Source organism: Triplophysa rosa, linkage group LG21 (assembly GCF_024868665.1).
Source record: "Triplophysa rosa linkage group LG21, Trosa_1v2, whole genome shotgun sequence".
In the NCBI taxonomy this organism is placed as follows: Eukaryota; Metazoa; Chordata; class Actinopteri; order Cypriniformes; family Nemacheilidae; genus Triplophysa; species Triplophysa rosa.
This window is the reverse complement of record NC_079910.1, coordinates 10,113,796-10,136,607: the sequence shown is the minus strand read 5'-3', so window position 1 is coordinate 10,136,607 and position 22,812 is coordinate 10,113,796. Positions and strand designations below refer to the sequence as shown.

Here is a 22,812-nt window from a genome sequence, read left to right as displayed (position 1 = left end):
GAGAGAGAGAGGGAGGGTGAGGGAGAGAGAGAGAGAGAGAGAGAGAGAGAGAGAGAGAGAGAGAGAGAGAGAGAGGGAATCACTATCACGTCTCAATCGTTCATCATGGTCTTGTGGATCAGTGGTCTTTACCTCTGAATGACTCTTCCTGAGTTTTGCTGTTAAGTCTGGAATTCGGTTTGTTGTGTAATTCCTTTTTTCGTTTTACCATTATTTGCTTGAGAGATGTGACCTGTGATTCGTATTTCATCATTTTATGAGATTCAGTAGCTACTGCATTAAATGCATTTGACCCTGGGGTCTTTTGGAACAATTTGAATCAACACCTCCTAGGAATGAGTTTAAGAAAGCCTGGACTAACTAGAAAGATGGAAACCTCGATGATGGATGGAGAGCTTCAGCAATTTTGCTGAACACCACACTTTAAGCCAGTAATATTGAGGAAAGCTGTTCCCAGAGTCTCATTCTGTCTCAATCTGTGCTCCTACAGAACCGTGGGCGACTGGCAGAGAAACGCACCATTCCCCTGCCGCCAACACGGGTGCCCAAAAAGGAGCTGGCCTCCGTTTTCAGCAGTGACGACAGCGAGGGCAGTGAGAGGGCCAGCGGAGATCATGCAGACATCAAACAGGAGGATCTGCACTACAGTATCATGAGAAAGAGGTGAGAACTTGTGTGTTTGTGTGAGTGTAAGTGAGTGGGTGGGTGGGTGAAAGCCAAGTGCCAGTCCATGGCAGGGATTGGTAGCGCCAAGCCTGGCCTGCAGTAAAGGGGTCAGCTGTCGGTATAACATAAAAAGAAGATTTATGGACTCCTTATAGTCCCGTTTTCACACACACATACATACTAATACACCCAAATGTACTTATTTACTTTGCTGGCACATACAGACAAACGCAGGATGTGCCAACTCTGAATGTGAGCTCACAGGGTACACACAGAAATAAACATAAGGACTTCTCACCAACTATATAAAATGTGATATTGTTGATGATGTATTTACAGCCGTGTGGCCACTTACTTGGTGCTGAAAATTCTGTTCTGTTTTAAGAGCAGCCATCTGATATTTTAATGCAAAACTTTGGTGTTAAAGGGATAGTTCACCTAAAAATGAAAATTCTGTCAACATTTAGTCACCCTCCTGTCATTTTAAACCTGTATGGCTTTCTTTCTTCTGCAGAACACAAAAAAGATATTTTGATGAATGTTGGTAACCTAACAACGGCGGTAACCCATTGACTTGCATTGGTTTTGTGTCCATACAATAGAAGTGAATGGGTACCGTCGTCATTTGGTTACCAACATTCTTCAAAATATCTTATTTTGTGTTCTGCAGAAGAAAGAACGTCAAACAGGTTTGTAATGACAAGAAGGCGAGTAAACGTTGAAAGAATTTTCATTTTTGGGTGAACTATCCCTTTAAAATAAGTTTGCATATAAGTCACATGTATAACTCTATCAAGGTCATGATATTGTGGCTCTTGTTTGCTTAACGTTACTCATTTCTGTAAATAATGTTTTTTAATCTATTTTGTTTTGTTTTGAACATATTTTGCACATTTATGGACCTGTATAATGGTAATACTATTTATTTTGTGGGCCTTATATAGTGAAAATGCCATAATATCAGTGGACCATAGCACTATATATCTGACTCATTATACAGCAATAGTTTCTTTCATAGGGTGGCATTGTGAGCTTTACAGTACAACCAGACCCAGACAGAATTTGTGCTGATTCTTTATCCTCACAATCTACACAACTCTAGTGAAAGGATTAAAATATAGTTTAGAAACAGCAAAGTGTGCTACTCTCTTAATCATAGCTAAAAATATAAAAATTAGCCTAAGTAATGTACAGTTTTATGAACGTCAGCCCTTCCAATTTCTGTAGAGTTGTGCGCATACAGATTCTGTGTGGGCCTGGCTATAAAAGTCTGGCTGGAGCAGTTTAATATTGATGAGCTAGTTGCATAAAGAAAAGCACAGAAGGTACGCTTACCGCAAAAATAAAACACACGGTAATGTGCTACAAGTTCCACATCTCCGTCTCCAATCAGTGCTAGGGAAATGAAGGAATTCAGCATTCATTAAATCTTCATGAGCTGTGTTTGGCCTCCCTCCTCTCTGGCACACAAGCCTGGAGAAGCTTATTTGCCTGTGGTCAGTGCCGCGGCGAGCTAGGAGCAGTGGCTAAAGCTATAGGGTTTCCACCAGCGTTTTTGTTCCGCCTAAATGCATTACGGGTGATAACTAGCCAGCAGATGTCAGCCCTGGCAGGTGAGTCTGGGGAACCGCATTTTTGTTAACCCATCTGTGCTTTTTTACTTAAGAACTTGTTAAAAATATCAGCCTCGAGGTTGTGATCTATTATTAAGTTACCTTTAATCACTAGAGCGTGCCTTTCAAAGCTAGCTGTTGCTTTGAGACCGTCTGAAGAAGGATGCTTTCTGTCTTCTGAGTATCAGTATTTTTTCAGTCACATTTCGAAATTAGGAGTCAGCATCTGTTTCACCGAGTTTGTGTTGGCGGCGTCTGGATACAGTGTTTTGGATAGTTAAATCTCCAAGAAACCTCAGTGCTTCTAATGAGAGGAGAAAGAGAAGACAATATTCTCTTTCTCTCATTAGCAACTTGGCTCTTGCTAAAAATGTCTGTTAGCATAGAGCCTTTCAGACTTTCCTAAAGTCACCACTGATGCATATAGTTAAAAGTTGACTTATTTAGCTGCATTTTTGTTTCTTTATGTAACGTTTATTTTTAGGTTTTGTAACAGTAGTAACTACGTATCTGCTTTTTTATGCTGTAAATGGGGAGGAAATCCCGCTTGTTCAGTTGGTTGTAGAACGTAAGAGGCTTGGGTTGATGCCCATTGGTGTTAAGCAGTAAATTTGGGTTATTACACAGAAGTGTTGGGATGTCAATCTCTACGCTGCCCTGTACATGCGTGTGAGGTCATGCCCAAGCCTCTTTCAGCATAGAAGGGTCATAGTAATGTCGGATTTAGATTTTTATAAAAACATCAGAGTGAAACCCCCCTCGGCCAAGCCAGTGTGTGTGCTTTTGCGTTGTTGTACACGAAACCAAGGTCAAAATTTGTTGTATAGGCCTACTTGTATAATAAAGAAGGGCTCTGAGCTATTGTAGAGTGTATCCGCTCAGAACAGGTCAGGTACATATCTAAACCGCATCTGAAAAATTATAGAAACCTTTTCTCTATCGCCGCCTTTACTCATCCCCCGAGCCGCCCGGCTCCTTGGAGCCACTTACCCTGTGACACCAAGGACGGCGCAGGAACCAGAATTGCCGGCTAACGCTATTACAGAGATTTCCCCCCAACACTTCAGACGCCCGCGCGCAAAGACGCTAATGAATTTAAAGAACACTTATGACTAATATCTAGGGCTTTTACCCTGTTAAAGGCGGCGGACTGCGAGGAGCCTCGTCTCTCCTCTGTTCCGGGGCCGCTCACCTCACCCCTACTTTACTCAGATGAAGATCTGACCAGAGGAGATAATGGGATGTTCAATCTATGAAATTCAATTTCCATTGAGCTGGACTGGATAAGTGAGTTGTGGAGGGGTCTTAACAAATTGGATTTAGTCAATGGATGGTGAAGGATGGGGATTTCTTTTTACGTTTGAGCGTATTTACGCCTCATCATCGCAGTTTATATTCGTGTTGTGGTGGATTCGTGCGTAGCGTTTCTTGAGTGCAGACGTATCTGATACAAACAGTAAGCCAACAGTCTGAGTCTGCTTGTACAAATGTTTTAGTTGTGCATGTTTTACGTATTCTATTTTGAATATAATCTGAATTATATTAACAGTTTGAGTTAAGTTGAATTGAAAGTGTGCATTTTTGTCACAAAATCACCCCTTTAGCCAAACAACGGCAGTACCCATTTACTTGCATTGGTTTTGTGTCTGTATAATAGAAGTGAATGGGTACCACAATTGTTTGGTTACCAACATTCTTGAAAATATATTATTTTGTGTTCTGCAGAATAAAAGAAAGTCATGCAGGTTTAAAATGACAAGAGGGTAAGTAAATAATGACAGAATTTTCATTTTTGGGTGAACCATCACTTTAATTTTACAGTATGCCACATTGTTTGGTGGTTTTATTTATTCTTATATTTGATATTATATTTGGTGTATTTACAGTTGCAAATAGGATTTTAAATGATACATTTTTAATGTGCTATTACGTTTATTTACCATTAAGACATGTATTTTTAACCAAACGTACCAGGAAATAATCTGACTCTCACACTAATGTGCACATTACAATTTTTTATAGATTTTCGTCTACTAAGGTATTTTATATAAAGTCGCACTTCCCATCTGAAGAAATCATAATGTAGTAATAAAATGTATTAGTATGAGATGTTATAGTATTCATTTCAAGGTATAAAAGCCAATCATTTCCTCAAGCCTACCTGAGCATACAGTAGTCAAGTGTGTCAACAGCAGGGCTTTGAGAAGTGCTGACTGCTTGTCTGGGTCATTACTGAGTAACCATCATGGATTATGTAAAATAGTATACTTACTTAGAGGACACCCTGTTGAGTAAGACCTCCAAAAAAATCCCATCCCATAATTACTTTGCATTATTATTCTGTGTAAAACTAGTTTCAACTATAACCAGCCAGCCTTTATCAGTTGATGTATGAATGCATGTAGCACAATTTTGTGTTGATTTTTATTATTTATGATCCATTGAAAACACTAAATGTAGAAACATAATTGGATTACTTGAAGCAGGGGAGGAGGCAGGTTGTTCCCCGAATGGTGGACCCTCCCCTTCAGCATGAGAGACAGTGAAAGCAGATAAATCAGACAGCTGTTGCACCTGCCTGCGTAGAAACACTGTCTGTCTTCCCTCGGGTTTTGTGGCTGCTTTAGAAAAAGACCCGACCCGTCTGTGTTTAGCATTAGAAGCGTATGTCCAGCAAGGCGTTCCGTCATCTCCGCTGGTGGCTGTCTGGAGTTAAACATAAGCACTCAGCTAGCCAGTGGAAATCAGATGGTCCAAGCCTCAGGACTGAAACCATCCAAACCAGGTTCTGTAGAGCACTGGGGTCATAAAATGCTGGTATGTACAGTTAAAATTTTTCTTTTTCAAATGACACTACTAGTTAACACGTTAAGTAACACATCTGAAAGTTTGTTTTATGTAATGTACATCAGATATAATGCTAGAATATAATTCATTTACAAGAAGCGGCTAGTAGACGACTGCGAATAATTTTCCTGTAAAGATATTTTTGCACTTGCATAAAGGCTTTATGATGAAATTTACTCAGCACGAAACAGACTGCGGATCAAAATACATACTTTTCTTTCACACAGTCTGATGTTTGGGTGGTGAGTTGTACTGGGCTTAGTAGATTCATTCATATTCAATCCATTTGTGTGGTCCGTCGTAGCGCCACTCTCAGTCCTGAGAAAATGATGTGTACTCAAGAGTTGACCTCAAATGATGTGACCATGTGCTCCATTCATTCATCTGTTTTGTTAAGGCATTTCCCTATGCAATTTTCGGAGCATTGCACGACACACTGCTGGGAAGGCGACACGATGCTGTAGGATTCCTGGAAAGAACCTACTCCCGAGGCAATAATTAGTGGTTGTCGTCCAGTTCCAGGCTAAAGTGTGTTCTAAAGTTTACTACTTTACAGGAAGAGTGTACTTAAAAGCCCTGTTAGAAATAGACAAATGCATCAAATGTGTTTTGTTGTTGCACCCGTGCTTAACTGAAAAATGTCTTAATTGCAACTAAGGCCTGTTGTGTCAAACTTTTTTAGTGCAAAAAAAATTTTTTTTTTTAATGTGACAATATCTCTCTAAATGTTCACAGACACACACACAAAAAACATATTTTTGTGCATTTAGCTTGCATCCAGGTATACCAATTTATTTCAAAGAATTGAAATCATGGGAATTTCCTTTTTAAAGTTTAGGTTATTTAGTTGCATCACATTTGTGAACCGGCCTTCAGCTTTCTGTGCAGTTTTCAATCAATTCATTGCAGAATGTTAGAACAAAACAATTTCATCAAATGCAGCTGTATATCCTGTTTATAGAAAGACATTCTGCAGACGTTTCGAGAAGGTGTCTTGTAAGAGCATAAACACTGAACACATGTTCCAGCTGACTGCGGTTCTTATTCCTGTCACTCCGGTGTAAGTAGTTAAAACAGTGAAGATGCTTTAATCATGTGTTGTTTTCCTGTTAGCATCTCCTTTGACTCACTTGACATCAACCACATGAGTTAATCAATGTCATTAATGTCACAAGTAGAGAGGGCAGCTGTCTTTAAACAGACGTTTCACTAGACATCTCTCTCACAGCCTTTTCCGCTCTTCGCATTTTCTAATTATCCAACAGCACAAAGCAACGTTCATCGCGGCAAAATAATACTTTGTTTCACTTCTACTTTTCTGGGTTTCCGCATGCTTATCGACCTCCCATCAGTTTTTGTGAGGCAGGAACAACAAGAAAGCTCCAGAGAATGTGCTGCACTCTCATTTATTTATGTATCTATTTCGATATGTATTTATTGCTCCCTTCGCTAGTTGAGGCCCGGCCGCTCGCCTTGAATGTGAGCAGAATAACAACAGACTTTTTTGCTATTTAAAAACAGGGAAAAATATTGATTTTTTTCAAAGATTTTTCTAGCTTCTCTAGCATAAGAATACTTTTTTTACTTTGAAAAGATTCCTTATTCACTGTGTGTGGAAACTGGATGGGTGTTCATAGAAATACAATAACAGTTTAGTATTGTAAAAGTAACTGCTACATTTTCAGTTTTGCAGAATTTTTAGCATTTTTTTATACGGTGCTAGTTATTAGTTCATTTGTCTGTCACTTTATGTAAAAAGGAGGCATTTCTCCACATGCTTTCTCACCTTCTGCTTGGCACCACTTTGTGTGTGTGTCAGGATGAGACTATCAGCACTGTGTTCAGTAATAGTGTAAGCCCTGGCGTCAGGATGCCCAGTCTGCCAACTCTCTACGTGTGACCTCTGTATCTGGCGCCAGCTTGTGTCTCCTGGGTCCCTGCAGGGGCACTTGTGCTGGCACTATCACCCCCCTGACACACTTGCTGCCATGAGGCCCACTGGGTCCGTCACATTATCTTAATCTCAAGTCCATTGTTAAATTTCTGCCATTCATTAGATGTTTTTTATTACAAAAAAAATTACAGTTCAGATGGCACCCCATCTGAGATCAAACGTGTCAGAAATTTCCAGCTAATCCAAAATAACAAACAAGCAAAAAACAAGTAGGCATTGTCTTAAAGGGATAGCACACCTGATACTTACTTACCCCTTTACTCATCCCAATGACAATAAAATCATATGGCTGCAGAATGTGTAATATAGATTTAAATATATTGCCCAAGTAGCACAGCTACATATAAAGGGGTTTGATCACATATACAGCATTTGAATCTTCGCTCAGCATCAAGCAAAGCTCTGCACAGGTGTGCACTCAGTTTTCTCCATAGTCAACCACAAACCCTCCTCATAGACCCAGTGCTCTTGTATGAGACGCACATCAAGAACAGATGGAAGTGCTTTCAGCAGTGCATGTGAGCGCTGTGGTGAGGAAATGTGTCTGCTAGTAGTAACAACACAGCTGATGCAAAACTTTGCCATTGGAAAGATTTTCTGCTCTGTGGTGTCACAGATTTTCATTTCTTTGTAAAGCACAGACTGTAAAGCTGCTTTGAATGCACCCGATTCATGTTTTGCTGGTGATATCTGATCTACAGTAGCAGACGTTGGTTAGTTTGATTCATATTTGTGAATCGGTTTAAACTTGCCTGTTTTAGTGAATGGATTCATATTTCTGATATCATTTAGTAAAATGTTAATTACAATTTCTGATTGCTATGGTTGAAAAAATCAATTAAGCATTTTCAGAGTAATATTATCCCTTTTCACACATATAGGACAGTATCTCTTCAGACAAAAAAACACCGCATACTTTCCACTCAAGTGGACAACTGAAAATCTTTGAAAAAAACGTGTAAAAAATTTAAAATCTTACATTTGCATTCCCTTAGAGCAATAATAACACACACAAAACAAACAAACAAACTAACACATGACTGAGGTTCTCATAAATTCATGCATGAAAGTTAAGATACATATCGAATATTGGCAAGTTTTGCCTTGTCTTTCTACCTGGATTTTAAATCAGCCAAATAGATCAGATAACCTTTTTATTAAAAAGGAATATTTAATCTGATCGGGTATCAGTTATCAAACATTTATTTATGTTAATGAAGTGCATTTTTATTTATTTCTACACTGTAAAACTTTGCTGCAGTTTTGCAGCAGGTTTGCCTATAGAATTTATATACACTTTTGTTTTAAACATAAACTTAACTATTTCTTATATTTTCTTTCATGAAACAAGACTAAATATCTTAGGTCACTTTTCTTGTTATGTAATTGTTTTGTAATTTAAGAAGTTTCAATTTTTTTTACTATAAAACAAGACAAAAATGCTTAGGAAGAATGTCATTTTTTGCAGTGCTGCTGTGCTAATGCCAGTCTCTTCTTGCTCATTTTGAATCTCAAAAGTGTTTTAATTTTGGTAAAAGTAAAGTTTAACTCAAATTGAAAACAGTACAAATAGGAAAGTAATTAAATCTAAAATAAGTTACTTGCAAAACTACAGCAAAGTTTTAGTGTACTTATTCATTTTTATTTACTTTTACTGGTAAGCACAAGATAATTCAATGCAGCAGACCATAATTTGTAATGCTGCATGTATGTAAAAACAGAAAAACTAATTTGTCTGGACTTTTATGCACAGACGACTATAACCCTGTGCATGTCCTCTCTCTCAGCAGGTCATATCTGGGGCAGATTGTCTGTGCGATTTACGAGAAAGCGTAAGAGGTATTGAACAGTTTAGATAGAGATTATGCTGATCGTCTTCAGCGTGCGATAAGCCACAGCTCACGTCCTAAGCGGAGCTGTCAGGTCCGTCCTATGCTCCCCTGTGCGGGATCGCTGACTCAGGCGGCCGGGTTTTAGCTCCAGCCCTGACGCAGATTATGACCTTGCCCGCCGGTCGTGGGAGGCCTCATTAAAGGCCCTCACCGGGACAGCCGGGGAAAAGTGTGCTAATTAACCTGCTAACAATGTCCTTGCTGGCGAGCTCAACGCAGAGCCTCCGTCTGAGGATAATAGCCTCCCTTAGCTGCCAGAATGCACGTTGGAAGATGGAGACGTTGTTTGGACTGATGCACTGTTAAGGGGATGGACAGAGGAACGTGGGTGACCTATGAATGACAGAGTAATTTTTAAATAAAGAAGTATGGTATAGTATAGTGCATTTTCCAAATGTGAATAGTCGGATTCTAAATGATGTTTAGACGTGAATGTTATTTAATAAATAAACAACGTTAAAGAAATATTATCTGTAGATGATCTGTATTGTAGATGATGTCATTATACATTTTTGATGATAAGTATGTTGTCATTATCAAGATGTAATCCATGAGTCTGCATCTCATACAGTCGACCAATAGATTTTTGTCCTGACATTTTGGGTTCTCGGAATGACAAGTAAATCTGCAGCCGTGTTCGGTCATGGAGAATAAATTCCTGTATGCTGTGCTGCCTCTAGCTGAACTGTAAGTGTGACAGGCTGACATTACTAAAGCCAAGTCTGTAATCTGTGCACTGTAAAACTAGCATTTCTACTGCCACAAACAGCAGAGCCACAGCCCGACACAGCAGAGAGCCCCCGAAAACCTCCCTCAGACTTCTTTTGACATTAGTGCAACCCACAGACTGACTGCGCTGCGAGATGTGCATCTGATATTTGCTAAATGCTAATCGGGTATTTGAAATCATTATGCGTTATAATGCGATCAAAGCTATAATCAGATTGCATTAAAATACCTTCATGACACACTTCTGCTATCCGTTTCTATAGAGACGACATGGCCCGAGCAGGGCTGACGTGGGTAAATGGAGGGTTGGATGAGTGAGAAAGGGATGAGAAGGGGAGGGAGGGAGGGATGGATGGATGGAGGGAATGGCCTTGTTCAATCCTAATCTGTAAACCCTTCAGTTGGCCTTGAAGGGACAAGCAGAGAGAAGACAAGTGTAGAGAAAAGATAGCGGTTCTGATCTGGGATCAGTTTGTCAGTCTGCTGATTGCTTGAACCCTCATGTTCTGTTTAGATTGACTTTACTGTGTTTATGTTTTGGGGGGGTTGATTAAAGGGTCAAGTGGATTTTTGAGACCTGACAGATATTATTGACGTGTTGATGTTTTGCCAGTATAATTTTATTGCACTTTTTAAAAATATAAAATATAATTTTTAAAAATATGACTTTTTGTATTAATATTAGGGCTGTCAATGTTAACACGTTAACGCATGCAATAATGTTTTTTCAGATTAACACGTTAAAATATTTAACACAATCAACGCAGCATCCATTTATTTTGTCATCCTTTGTCTAGCGTTAGATAATATAATCACGCTCTTATTCATGTAAAGGCCTTTAAACCATTTAAGCGTGATTTGAAACAGTTGCTTTGACACGTTCAGTATAGATAGACAGCTTCTAGCTGTGGGACACGGCACAACGCGACAGCGGTCCTGTCTGGTGTATACAGTCACGTCAGTGAATCTCTGAAATTCTCTTTTGTTCTTGAATGAACAAAAACATACAAGATTACGGCTATAATTAATGTTAAAATAAAGAAAAAAGAATCAATTTAATGGAGACATTAGTTGCAGTACTAATATCAGAATGTTGGCTTTCATTCATAAAATGATGTTGCCAAAGAAATCTGTTGTTTCTTCATTTATTTGGAGATTAAATGTGAAATAATTATAATGTAAAAGTATATTTAAAAACATTAATGTTATGTGCGATTAATCGTGATTAATCACAGAAAAAATGTGTGATTAATCAGATTATTTTTTATCGATTGACAGCACTAATTAATATACAATAAAACACATCCACATGGAAAATTACAGGTGTTAGTGTGTCAATAAATTTATGCAATTTACTGCATTTATTCATGTTTTATAGCCGGAAGCTCTGTAACCCCATACTTATATTTGTCCATGGAGGACATTGGAAGCATGTTTTCAAGATGTTTCGACGTGATCCTTAAATTTTAAGTTGGATTTTAGAGAAATTAAACTCCGTTTTGAGTCTCTCAGATCCCAGATAGGACATGCTTGAGCTAAATAGTCAACGATTTCGTCACAGGCTCAAAATAGCTGGCACGAACAGTTCTCTGGGAGTCAAAGTTTTCATAAAACACATCCTAAAATATCGCAGGAACTCCGCAGATTTTATTCAGCCTTTCAAATGTCTAAATCCACATGCTCATGTTATGTGGTAAACCATCCCCTTTTGTTCATCACTTATCAGGTCCCCTTTGTAAAATGACAGATCTGTGGAGATTATACTCATCCCCCGTGCACCTCGTTTGTCTCCAGAGACCCAGGCGATTTCAGCAGCGAGATCATAAAAACCATAATCATCTGGTTTTAAGCTCATAAACTGCTTATGACTTGAATGTGTTGATTAGAACATCTTAAGGTTGAAGATGAGACTGGATGAACCTCAAAACTGCTTGACGCAGGAGTCTGTCAGTGCTCATTATACGCTTAAAATCCAAAAGACAATGAACGCAGAAGCAGGGCAAAAGAGCCAAAGGCAGAACGCGTCTCGGCTTCAAGCCGGCTTCAGGACGAAACCTGACATGAATACCGGCGGAGTGTAGCAGGTCGGCCGTGTTCGATTGCTTTTTTGGGTTGTTTGTGGTGCAATTGTGCTATGTTACGTTTAATATGTTCGTTTGGTAAGTTTGACCGTCGAGATATTCACCCTCTCTCTCTCTCTCTCTTTACCTTTTCGCAGTCGTGACAGTGACCTCTCAACGATCATCTCCAACCTGCACCACACCCGACAGCACGGCATGCCCGAGGGCCAGCCTTGCTCTGACCTCAGCCTCGCCTCCGCACACTCAGGTGAGACACGCCTAAAGACGGCACACCTGGGACACTTTACACATTCAAAACATAATCAGAGATTAATGTTCTGGTATGTTGTTTCCGTATGTTTCTAGCCCTAATGATTGAAAACAGTTATGTTACACTTATTGGGACAAAACCAGTGAACGTCATCATTTTCAAAACGCTTGTATGATTATGATGCACACTTAAACGTGTGAAATGTGCAGTGTTTTCATTATCTTTATTTAGCTGTAATGTGTTGCCATGCTCTCTCTCTGTGTCTGCATTATAGTGTTTTATTACCGTAGTACTCTGTTTTTGCCGGCTTTATCCCTTGATTGATGTAGAACAATTACACTGACTGCGTGCTAGTATTTTAATTTGGTGTAATTTGCATGATTGAGGGCTGTAAGCTTATTACGCGTCCCATTGTGGCCGTCTTTATTCCATTACTTAATGCTCTTGTCTTCTTCTCTCTTAGCACACAACTTAAACCACTGTTGAAACTACTTGCAGTAAATAGCTTTATTTATCATTAATCCCAGACCAAACAGACGGCTATTGGACATATTGTGTGCTAATCTCATGCACAGGTTGAATCATTTTGACCTGCCTGGTGTTATAGTAAAGCATGCACGGTTTTGGTTGCTTTGTGAATTATTATGTTATTAGGTTCATTAATGTTTAATTATGTTTTATTATTTTGGTTTGTTATTGTATAGTTTTAAAACAAGTCACATCTAAGATCTATTTATCTATCTAGCATATTTCATCATAAAATATTTTATTTACAAATAGGTTGTTTTAGCTAACTAGTTGTAGCCTAGTTAAAAAACCTTTAGAGTCTTTGTTTGTGGTTGTAAATAATTTGAGTTTGTAGGGATAGTTTATAGTTTATATGAAATAGTTTATATTAAAGTTTCATCGGACGCACACGCCTGGCCCGAAGTTAACTTCCGGTCTGTGTTTGTTGATTGGTCTGGCTAGTGGCTAATGATACTATTTATATTTTATTTTATTTTATTTATATTCATATTTTATTGTATAATTATTGTATTAATAAACAATTTGTTGAATTTTATTGTTAATTATTTTTTTAAAATACACAATTTGTTGAGTCATGTAAACTTAACTTTAAGTTTAGCCAAGTAACGGTTCTTCGACTGGTAACCCAAAATAATACTGGCTGGACATACTTTTAACTTGCTAGCTAATGTAATTAACTTGTTGTTTCTTTTTATTTATAAGAAATAATCTACAGGGACTCTATGCTTTGAGGATATGTAGCGGAAGTTAAGTTTGGGCCAAAAAAGCGGGTATGTGCAATAACGTTTGTTAATGTTGTTGCTTTGAAACCGTCTATCGAGGATATTTGTTTTGTAAATGTCTCAGTTGTTTTACAGTGGCATTGGCTCAGTAGAAGTTTTAAGACAGTGTCCTGCGCTCCTGATCTAATTGGTATAAAGATGAAACCCCTTTATTGGGCCGGATGTTTAGCTTGGACCCGAGATCTAATCACTGGGTTAAAAACTAGTGTAATCTCTCACAATCTACAGTGAGGATGCTTAAACGCAATCTTAATTGAGAAGGACACAAAGGGATACGACCGGGAGCCACCTGCGGGGTGGCTGATGACCAAAATCTGTCAGTTTGAGCATGTATGAAGAGGTTTAAGAGGTGCTGTAAGCAGCTAGAGATGTGTCTGTAAACATGTCCAATCCGATCACCCAGTGCGTCTAATTCTGTCTGCCAGTGAAATTAGAGAAGCGTCCGTCCCTGGGCCAGGTTAGGGGTCGACCAGGGAAGTACAGGCCCAGTTGGAAATGTGTTGTTTTCTTGATGTGCTAGTGTAGAGATGTGTGAAGATCAGAAATGTACATAAAGAGTTATTAGTAGTCATTTGCTCAAGACACATTAGCTACTTAAAAGAATACTTTGTGGTGGCAGTGGACCTCTGTGGTTTTGAAGGTGTGTATCTTGTTTAGTTGAATTATTAAAGTTGAATTATATCTGTGATGTCAGCACAGAAGCACAATTGCGACTGATATTTCTTTTATGACTGTTATATGACTGTATAAATATAAAGCTATTAAGTAACTTAGATTTTAGATGAATAAAATTGGAATAATATGCTTTTTTATTTCCATATAAGGCTGTCAGGAAGTGCTGATATTCTGTACAACAGCACTAATTTTATATATTTTAACCACGTATATTATTAATATACTAATTATATTAATTATTGTAACAAAGTTCAATGTAGGGAAGGAAGGAGGCGGGAACCGGCGAACATTTAAACAATAAACTTTAATCAAAAATAAACAAACAATAACACGGAAGTAAAAGGCCGGCAGCCACCTCACGGTCGACTGCCGGCCACACAAACATAAATAAAACTTAACATTTCCGGGCCCGGTCCTCTCTCGTCGGCAGTCCCATCGCTCGTCCTCTTATGCTCCCTAGCTCCCCGTGAGGCATGCGGGACCGGTGCGCGTACAGCTGAAACTCATTATCACTCACGCCACCGGCCCCGCCTTCCTGCCCCCCGGCTCTCGTCCCGCCTTCCTCGCTACAATTATATACTAATATTATTATATTATATATTTCAGCAATTTGTGATATAGAAGTTTAAAGAACCGATATGTGAAATGTCAACCTTATGTAAACTCAAAGCAAAATCAAAGCAGACCCAAGCGTTCATTTTTCCTTGCTCAGCTACGAGACTCCAACAGCTTTTTCTTTTTTTGCCGAACAGTCTCGTTTACTTCCTTTTAGGTCTGAATTATTCTGTGGGTATGTGGTTGAGCGAGAGAGAGAGAGAGAGAGAGAGAGAGAGAGAGAGAGAGAGAGAGAGAGAGAGAGAGAGAGAGAGAGAGAGAGAGAGAGAGAGAGAANAAGAAAGGGTTGGAAAAGTGCAAAACAAATGAATGAGCACAGCTTTGTATGACATCGAGGGAGGGAGGACTGCATGGAGTCGTGAGACGGCGCAGGAAAGAGGAAGCTGGCTGCCGTGCCGAGCTCGCTTTGCGCCGGAGAGGCCCGTTAATTAAATCTGAGGGACAGACATGAGAGCTGACCCAGGCGTCAACCACAGCCAGTCAGTGACGGAGGAGAGGCGGCTCCACTGCACCCCCCCCATCCACCCTAAGTCCGTCCGGCCGGCCGGTCGGCCTGCTGGCCCCAGCGCGGGATGAGGGGGAGGGCAGGGCGCCGGCAGCTAGTCTGGCTCTCTGTGTAGACTCCCAAACGTGGCTTTGCGGTCAGACCAGAGACTCTTAATAGGCGTATAAGGTGTTTTTGCTTTTTTCCTCTCTCTCTACCACGCTCTTGGTTTACTAATGGCAGACAGGAGAGTCGACATGTGTCTGCGTGTAGCTGTCCAGCAAAGCAGTGTACAGTTTTGTATTTGTATGTTAGAATTAGGGCGGTCAATTTAACACAGAGTTGGATGAGTCATAAAAAATAATGATGCAATAAATCACAAATTGTACTTACTGTAAATAAGGATATTTGCTTATTATTTCCTAATCTTTTGGGGGTCTGAGACACGTTACAAGTTGAACTACTTTCAACTTGACAGTGTCTAAAAAATGCTGCGCTTATGAAATTATGAAAAAAACATTGAGATGTGACACAGTGGCCACAGTCTGCATGAATACATAGACCAACAATTCATAGAACTGACAATTCTGTAATATCTTTGAATGATCTTTATTTGGGGTCTTTTCTCATCAAATATTGCTAAGTGTCATTAATTGTTAATGTTAATAGGCATTGAATTCAATAAAAAAGAAAAAAGTGTGATAGAGTTAGTTGTATCTAAAGCTTTAACAGGAGAATGAGAAAAAAAGAATTATCAGTAATTTTTCTGTGTCAAATCTATTCGCTCTGTGCTTTACTTACTACCTACCGTGTTTTTCATTGCTGCAGATTACCTGTCTGTATTTTCTGCATCTGTCTGCATTTACCTCATCCATTTGACACCTTTTTATTCCCCGCTCTTTATTTTTCTCTCGGTTGCCTCGTTCTGTTGTTTCCTCATTGTCTTTTGCTTGATTTTGATCGCTCTCTTTTCCCTATCTCTCGTTCATTTTCTCTCCCTCTGTCTCTCTCTCGCTTTCCCCTAAGGCTCTCAGTGGGAGAGCGGCAGTGGGGGGTGCCGAATCCTCTGGGCTGGCGGAAGCGCCGCGCTAGCCCCTCAATCCCACCCCCACCCCCCCACATAGCCAATCAATGCCAGCCTTTCAGTTCTGGCTGAGCCCCGCAAACACGGGGATCAATAAGTTATTAGCACCATTCTGTCAGCTGTAATGTGGAGATTGATTGGAGGTTGGGGCTCCGGCGTGCCGCCCGCCACTTCCCCTGCCTGATAAAGATGACAGATTAAAGGAATAAGAAGAGGGAATTAAGGAGTATGGCCTGTCCAACCTGTCAGTAGATGGAGGGAGCAAAAGGTTCAGGAGGAAAAAACCAAGAGCCTCCCTCTCTCCTCATTTAGTCGTTTTTCTATTTCTCTATCCATCTTCCCCCCATCCCTTTATTAAAGTTCTGCAGACGCTCTGGTCCGGCTCCATGCCTCACGCTGTTTGGTGAGGGATGGAGGATTTAGTGGTAGTGTTGGCGACACGAGCTGTTCCGTGATTTGGGTAACGTAGCCATGGCACGAGACGGCTCCAAGCCTCCATGTTCTGTGTTAAATGTGAGCATCGCAGCTTTAAGAGGCAACATTTAATTGGTATTAAAAGCTTTCCGCCTTCAAATCTCTGACCCTAAGGCAGACAGTCGCTGTTGAAACCCAGCCTCTCCTATGAGCACACACACAGACACAGAGAGAGAGAGAGAGAGAGAGAGAGAGAGAGAGGGAGAGTCTGTGTGCATTATTGAGTAAATGTGTATATCACTGTATTGTAAGACATGTGGTATCCCACAATGCAGTGCACCTTGTATTTTGAATATGACACATAACCTGTAAACAATGTCAATCACATTTTAACTGCCATTAAACTCAATGATTTGCACTGCTAAAGATTTAAAACATTTCTATTCAAAAATATGTTGAGTTGTATTGTGTTATTTTCAAGAAAATACCCTGATGGCACTTTGAATTAAACAAGTAATGTGTTAAGGTCATGTGACAAGAGTTTAGCAAGTTTAAAACCCTTATCTTTTCATATTTTGCACTTTTTCACATACTCTTTAAAAAAAAAAAAACAACAACAGTGTACAGTATATACAGTCCTGCTCAGTATTCGCTAAGCAGAATGCTAATATTTCATTTCAAACATAGCCAAAAAGTTCAAATCAAACTTACCCGGTCTCAAACTACCGAAAACTCGAAATATGAGTGAGTAAAATGTGGCAAAAAACACACAACAGAGAACAATAAATGGATAGAAGCAGGAGAAGTGTGGGTGAACAGTTAACGTGAAGGTTTATAAGGAGAAAAGAAACCGTGAGTCAGTGTTGCCTCCCGCCTCCAGCTCCTCCATACAGAATAACTGCTACCTCCTTACGGCCCAGAATGCTTTTTGCTTTTATAAAGTGCATTATTGCAGCTACAGACCAAAGTGCTAAGAGCAGATCTAGTGTGGTCCAGAGCCAGGTTTCCTCTTCACCCCACCAACATAAAGGACAAGCTGCCCTGCTCAAAAACGTTTCCCTGTAGCTTATGAAAACCGTACTGCATATCGCTCTGTGCTGCACTGTCAAATCGCATCATGTGAATTTAAAGGTTTTTAAAGGTTTGTTTAATCACTGTGGGGGATTTGAGAAAGCGCATGTGAGTATGACCCAAGGTTCGCTTTGAGTGATGGTTTAAGACCGGTGATTCCAAGGAGATGGAGATGGAGGTTGAGATGCAGAGGAAGTGGACGGAGCACAGGGCTTTGGGAGTGTCGGCACGCAGGAAGTTGCCTGATAAGACGCGACGGCGCTTGGTGAACAGGCTGGATGGAGATAGCAGCGCTAGTGTGGCTGAGCCCTGTGGGAAAGACACTGCTAAGAGATTAGGGTCACAGAGAAATGTAGAAAGAGGAACAGAGAGCTGATCATGTGTGCCAGACTACCTGCTACTGAAACCAGGGGGCACTGTGGCTTGTAGCGGTGCTATTATACTAATGTTTTAAAGGGATAATTCACCCAAAACTGAAAATTCTTTCATCATTTAATCAACCTCATGACATTCCAAACCCGTATGATTTTCTTTCTTCTGCAGAACACAAAAGAAGATCATTTGAGGAATGCTGGTAACCAGACCACATTGGGGCCCATTGACTTCCATTGTATTGACACAAAATTTCTCAAAATATCTTCTTTTGTGTTACACAGAATAAAGAGTCATATACAGGTTTTGCACAACATGAGGGTGAATAAATGATGACAGAATTTTCCTTTTTGGGTAAACTAGTACCTATCCCTTAAAGCAAATATTTAACCTTTTATTACAAAAATAACAGCAACTGATTAATTGATTACATTTTCTTATTTTTAATATTTTGACAGGAATCTTTCAAGGCTTAACAACGCAAAATTGTAATCTTTTTAAGTGCCCTTTTGATCCTACTTAAATACCCCCTGGGGTGCACCTGGTTGGGCGCCATTGGTTTACTATTATTATTTTTCATGTCTTCTTGCTTATCTGAAGTTTTTCGATGCGACGGCTGTCAGATCAGCTCATTCGGTTCATGAATAGACAGGCGCGACTGATTGCTATAGTTTTACACTCATGCCGCAATCATATCAGGTCTACTTGAACACGGAGAACGGAAAATAATTGAATACGCCAAGGGAGATTCTTCACCTCAAAGACTGAGGAGCAGAGAAGAGCGGCGAGAGACGGATGGAGGGAGTGTTGTTGTTGTCTTTGGGCGGAGGTTAGGAGAGGAGATGGGGGCCATTAGAGAGGCCCCTGTTTCTCTTTGGAGTGGGATATACAGCCTTTCCCCCTTCAGAGAATACATCAAACAGCGTCATTAGTAAAGCTCGCTCCCCACAAAGCATCCCAGACCGAGCTCTGCCACTCCAAAAGCTCTTTCAAACGCGGGCTTGCTTTGCTTTCTCTCTCCAGCACTCTTATCAGAGTGAGGTATGAACAGAACTCTTGGTGTGGAGAGGCAGTACGAGAGGAGCGCGTTAGAGGAGTTCGTACTTTTGTGTTGGACGTATGTAGAGGTGCAACTACTCTCTGTTTTGTTGCCATGCGAGAATCTCCCCATTTTACATGCCGCTTTGATGTGTAGGGCTTCATTCATGGCTAACAAGCAAGGGTAAGGTCATTTGTAGTAATGGGCTCCATTAGAAGGTGTATAAAATGCACCTAGAGGTTGCCACGGAGGTGTCTTTGCATAAATGGAATCAGAAAAACTTAATATTGGAAGAATTTGTCACCGGGGTGGGCAAAGACTCAATGAAATGGTTTAATTTTAATGTTCAAGTTGGAAACTGAATTGACTTTGAGGTGACCACATTGAGTTGAATTTGAGGGACAGAAAGAACATTTAATGAATAAAACAACAAGAAATGTCAATGTATTTTGAAATGTATTTAAATGTATAAAAGACAAATATAAATAAATAATAAATAAACCAATACCTCATTCATTTAGATTAATAAGATACATGTTCTTGTAGAAAGCAAGTTGTTTGACACTTTTTTTGATGGATAAACAAAATTTTGCGAAATTCTTTTTCCACCATGCTCTTAAAAAAGTTCATTTGTTAAATACAATGAAATATACTGAATAAAACTGGGCGCCATGTAAAACATTGTTTATCAATATTTCAAAAAAATGTTCCTTATATTTTACACTCCAAAAATGTTGAGTTTTAACCCATGGTTGGGTCAGATATGGACCAACTCAACAGTTGGGTTAAATTAATCAAGAAAATGTCCAGATTTTACTCAACCATGGGTTAAAAACAACCAAGCATTTATGTACTGTAACGTGTTTATATTTCATACTGACAAATAATTCATTCAACAGTCATAAGAATGTCTTAGATTTTTTCCTTTCGTTTCTACTTCCTTAAATTACAATTCTACATCTTGTTTGTTCCTTCAATTCAAAATAATTTCAAATTCATGCGTTGCATCTGAAATTCAAAGTCACAGATTCACTTTGCGTTGTGCGCACACAGTAAAAACGGATAATCTGTGTCTCCATCTATCGCACGATCCAATTAGATGTAGAGAATCTGACAGCAGCAAACAACATAAGGCAAAAGGAAGAGCATAACTCTGCGGCTTTGACTTTTTTACTTCATGTGATGCGTGAGGGCAGAAAGAGTGAGAGAGCGAGTGCAATGACAAACGGTCTCTTCCTTCCTGCATGCATGCACCACCATGCGTTCAGCGGCACCCCTCCCAGCGTGATTAGCAGGATATTGATTTGAGATGTGTTTGGGGGGAGGAGGGTGCTGTAATCGTACACTAGACACCAGCGACTCACTAGAGCGCTGCATTAGGCTAGTGCAGACAGCTTCCACTCTTTCAGAGAGAGAGCTAAAGAGAAAGATCGGAGAGGGGGAAAACAGTTAAAGAAAGGAAGTAAGAGATTAGAAAAAGGTGCGAGTTGTACATGGACTGCAAACAGAGAGTGAGAGCGAGTAAAAAAAAGAGAAAGCGTAATAGGGAGTGGGGAGTTTGATAAAAGACGTTGTCAGTACAGCGGCTTGACAACTTTACTTTAGTCATTTCTCCAGGTTTTGCAGAGCATCGGGCCGGTCGGAAGAGCAGGAGATTTTGTATGCATAGATAGACAGACAGATAGATAGATAGATAGTCAAAACAAGAAACCACAGTAGATACACAGGTAGAGAGTGCAAGAGAGAGGGGGAGTGTGTTTGTTCGAGATAGGAGAGAGAGAGAGAGCAAGCAAAGAATCTCTCGTTTCTGCACATGGCTGAGTAAGAACCAGATCTGTCATCCACGCTGGCACAGGGCCCTCACATCTCTCTGTATCTTTAGTCGCTCTCACGGCTTCAGCATGTATTCAGGTACAGAGCCAAGCGACTAGCTCCACGCCATGGGGTTTAGGGACCGTCTAACCGTATCTCAACCTTTCTTTCTTTCTTTCTTTTCCACAGATGACATTCTAGGCAAGAGGAGAGCCTACTCCCCCAACAGCAGCAGCGAGTGCCCATCTGAGAGCAAGAAGTCCCGCAGCGTGTCTCCAAAAGGTAAGGGCCTCTCTTTAGAAGCGTGCATGCGTGTGTGAAGATTATAATGCGGTACAATCAGAGCTGCTTAACCTTAGTGCGTAAGATGGAGTAGGTGGGAATAGAAGGGCGAGATTGTGTGAGAGAGGAGGGAGGAGAAACAAGCGCTCAATGGAAGAAAGATATCTCCTCCCCCACCTCTTCACCCAGGCAGACGCTGTTCGCAGCGAGGACACAGGGGTAGATATGTGGCACCACTTGGTCTGATTTAAACAGACTGATAAATATCTTTTATAGCTCTAGATCTCATATCTTCTTTCGCTCTTTTCCGGCCTTCTCACTTTCACATAACACAACTCTGCGCTCACAGCTTGCGGAGTTTTTGCCATTTAGAAGGTGTTGTAGGACAAACTCCCCTTCTAAGGGGAATTTGTTGCTAAGGTTGGACTTTCTAAATCTGAGGCTCTGACTGAATTTAAAAGAGGATCTGACCTTACACTCATTACCAAACACACTCGGCCAGGATTGTTGTTGAAAACATTGCCCATGATGCCGAAGCATCGGTAATCTACTGTAGATGTGTTGAAGGTGGCTGTGTTGTTTTTCGGCTGTTCAAATTCTCTTTTGGATTTAGCCTAGAGTTAAATCTGACTCATTGTCTTGATAAGTGTCTGGTGTTTTTTTGTTAAAATCAATGGGATTGTCTGAACCTGTACAGTACAGAGTATGTTGGATGCTGGTCCCCAGCACGAGATGCTGGTATGCTGGTGTCCAACCAAGCTTCTTATCTAGCTCAACCAGCAAGACTTAATTGGTCGATCTGCTTCACCAGAAGGGCCGTGCTGGTTGACGACCTTCACCAGCTGAGATTTGTTGGATGAATATCTTGACTATGCTGATCCATCTGCTGGTCCAGTACCAAACCAACATGGACCATCGTGGAATTTCATGCTGGTTTGAGATGGTCTCTTAAGCATTCATGTGCATCTATAACATCAGGCCACATGGCTCAGGTAGTGAGTGAGGCTTACATTCAGCAGTTCAGTTTAGGGTTAACTTTTACCAGGTCATCCTGTAGCACTTTGTTAGAAAGAAAGAGTGAACGAAAAAGAAGTGGGATGTCTGGCTTCCTCCTTCAGCTGTTTTGTGGTTTCTTGTTCCAATATATGTTTGATCCTGTGCTATAAGCACAAGGTTTGGAGGTTTTGTAGATTTGACAAATGGCGAGTCATAAAATAACAGTGATAAAATAAATGTTAAATCTAAAGTCTAAATCAGGTCTGAGGTGTTCTTTACTTGTTTGCTATTATGTTCCAATTTGTGAGTTCAGTTTCTTCGCAGTACAATACCGTTCAAAAGTTTTGAAACATTCTTTATGTATTATTTTTTCACATTTACTGTTAGTGTAATAATACTATTGCAACTATAGGAATTATGTTGTGACTAGAAGAAGCTGAAATAAATTAAATTTATTAGACCATTTCAAAATCAGTTTTTCTGATTTTATATTTATTTTATACTATTTATGCGTTAAGGTAAAAGGATCATTTTTGTTTCATTCTGTGAACTACTTACATTATTTCTCCCAAATTTCAAGTGAAAATATTGTTTCTATTTGCATTTATTTGCAGAAAATGAAAACT

At 40.0% G+C, this 22,812-nt stretch overlaps 1 protein-coding gene across 2 annotated transcripts in view; it reads left to right on the top strand.

The window, feature by feature from the left end:
• The window catches only part of samd11 (sterile alpha motif domain containing 11), a 53,782-nt gene that overhangs the window by 11,207 nt on the left and 19,763 nt on the right, over nucleotides 1-22,812 (top strand). For both annotated transcript variants that reach the window (XM_057319897.1, XM_057319896.1), the window contains exons 3-5: nucleotides 491-663; nucleotides 11,920-12,029; nucleotides 21,098-21,190. In XM_057319897.1, coding sequence (XP_057175880.1) covers nucleotides 491-663; nucleotides 11,920-12,029; nucleotides 21,098-21,190 — 376 coding nt within the window. The remainder of the gene's footprint in view (nucleotides 1-490; nucleotides 664-11,919; nucleotides 12,030-21,097; nucleotides 21,191-22,812) is intronic.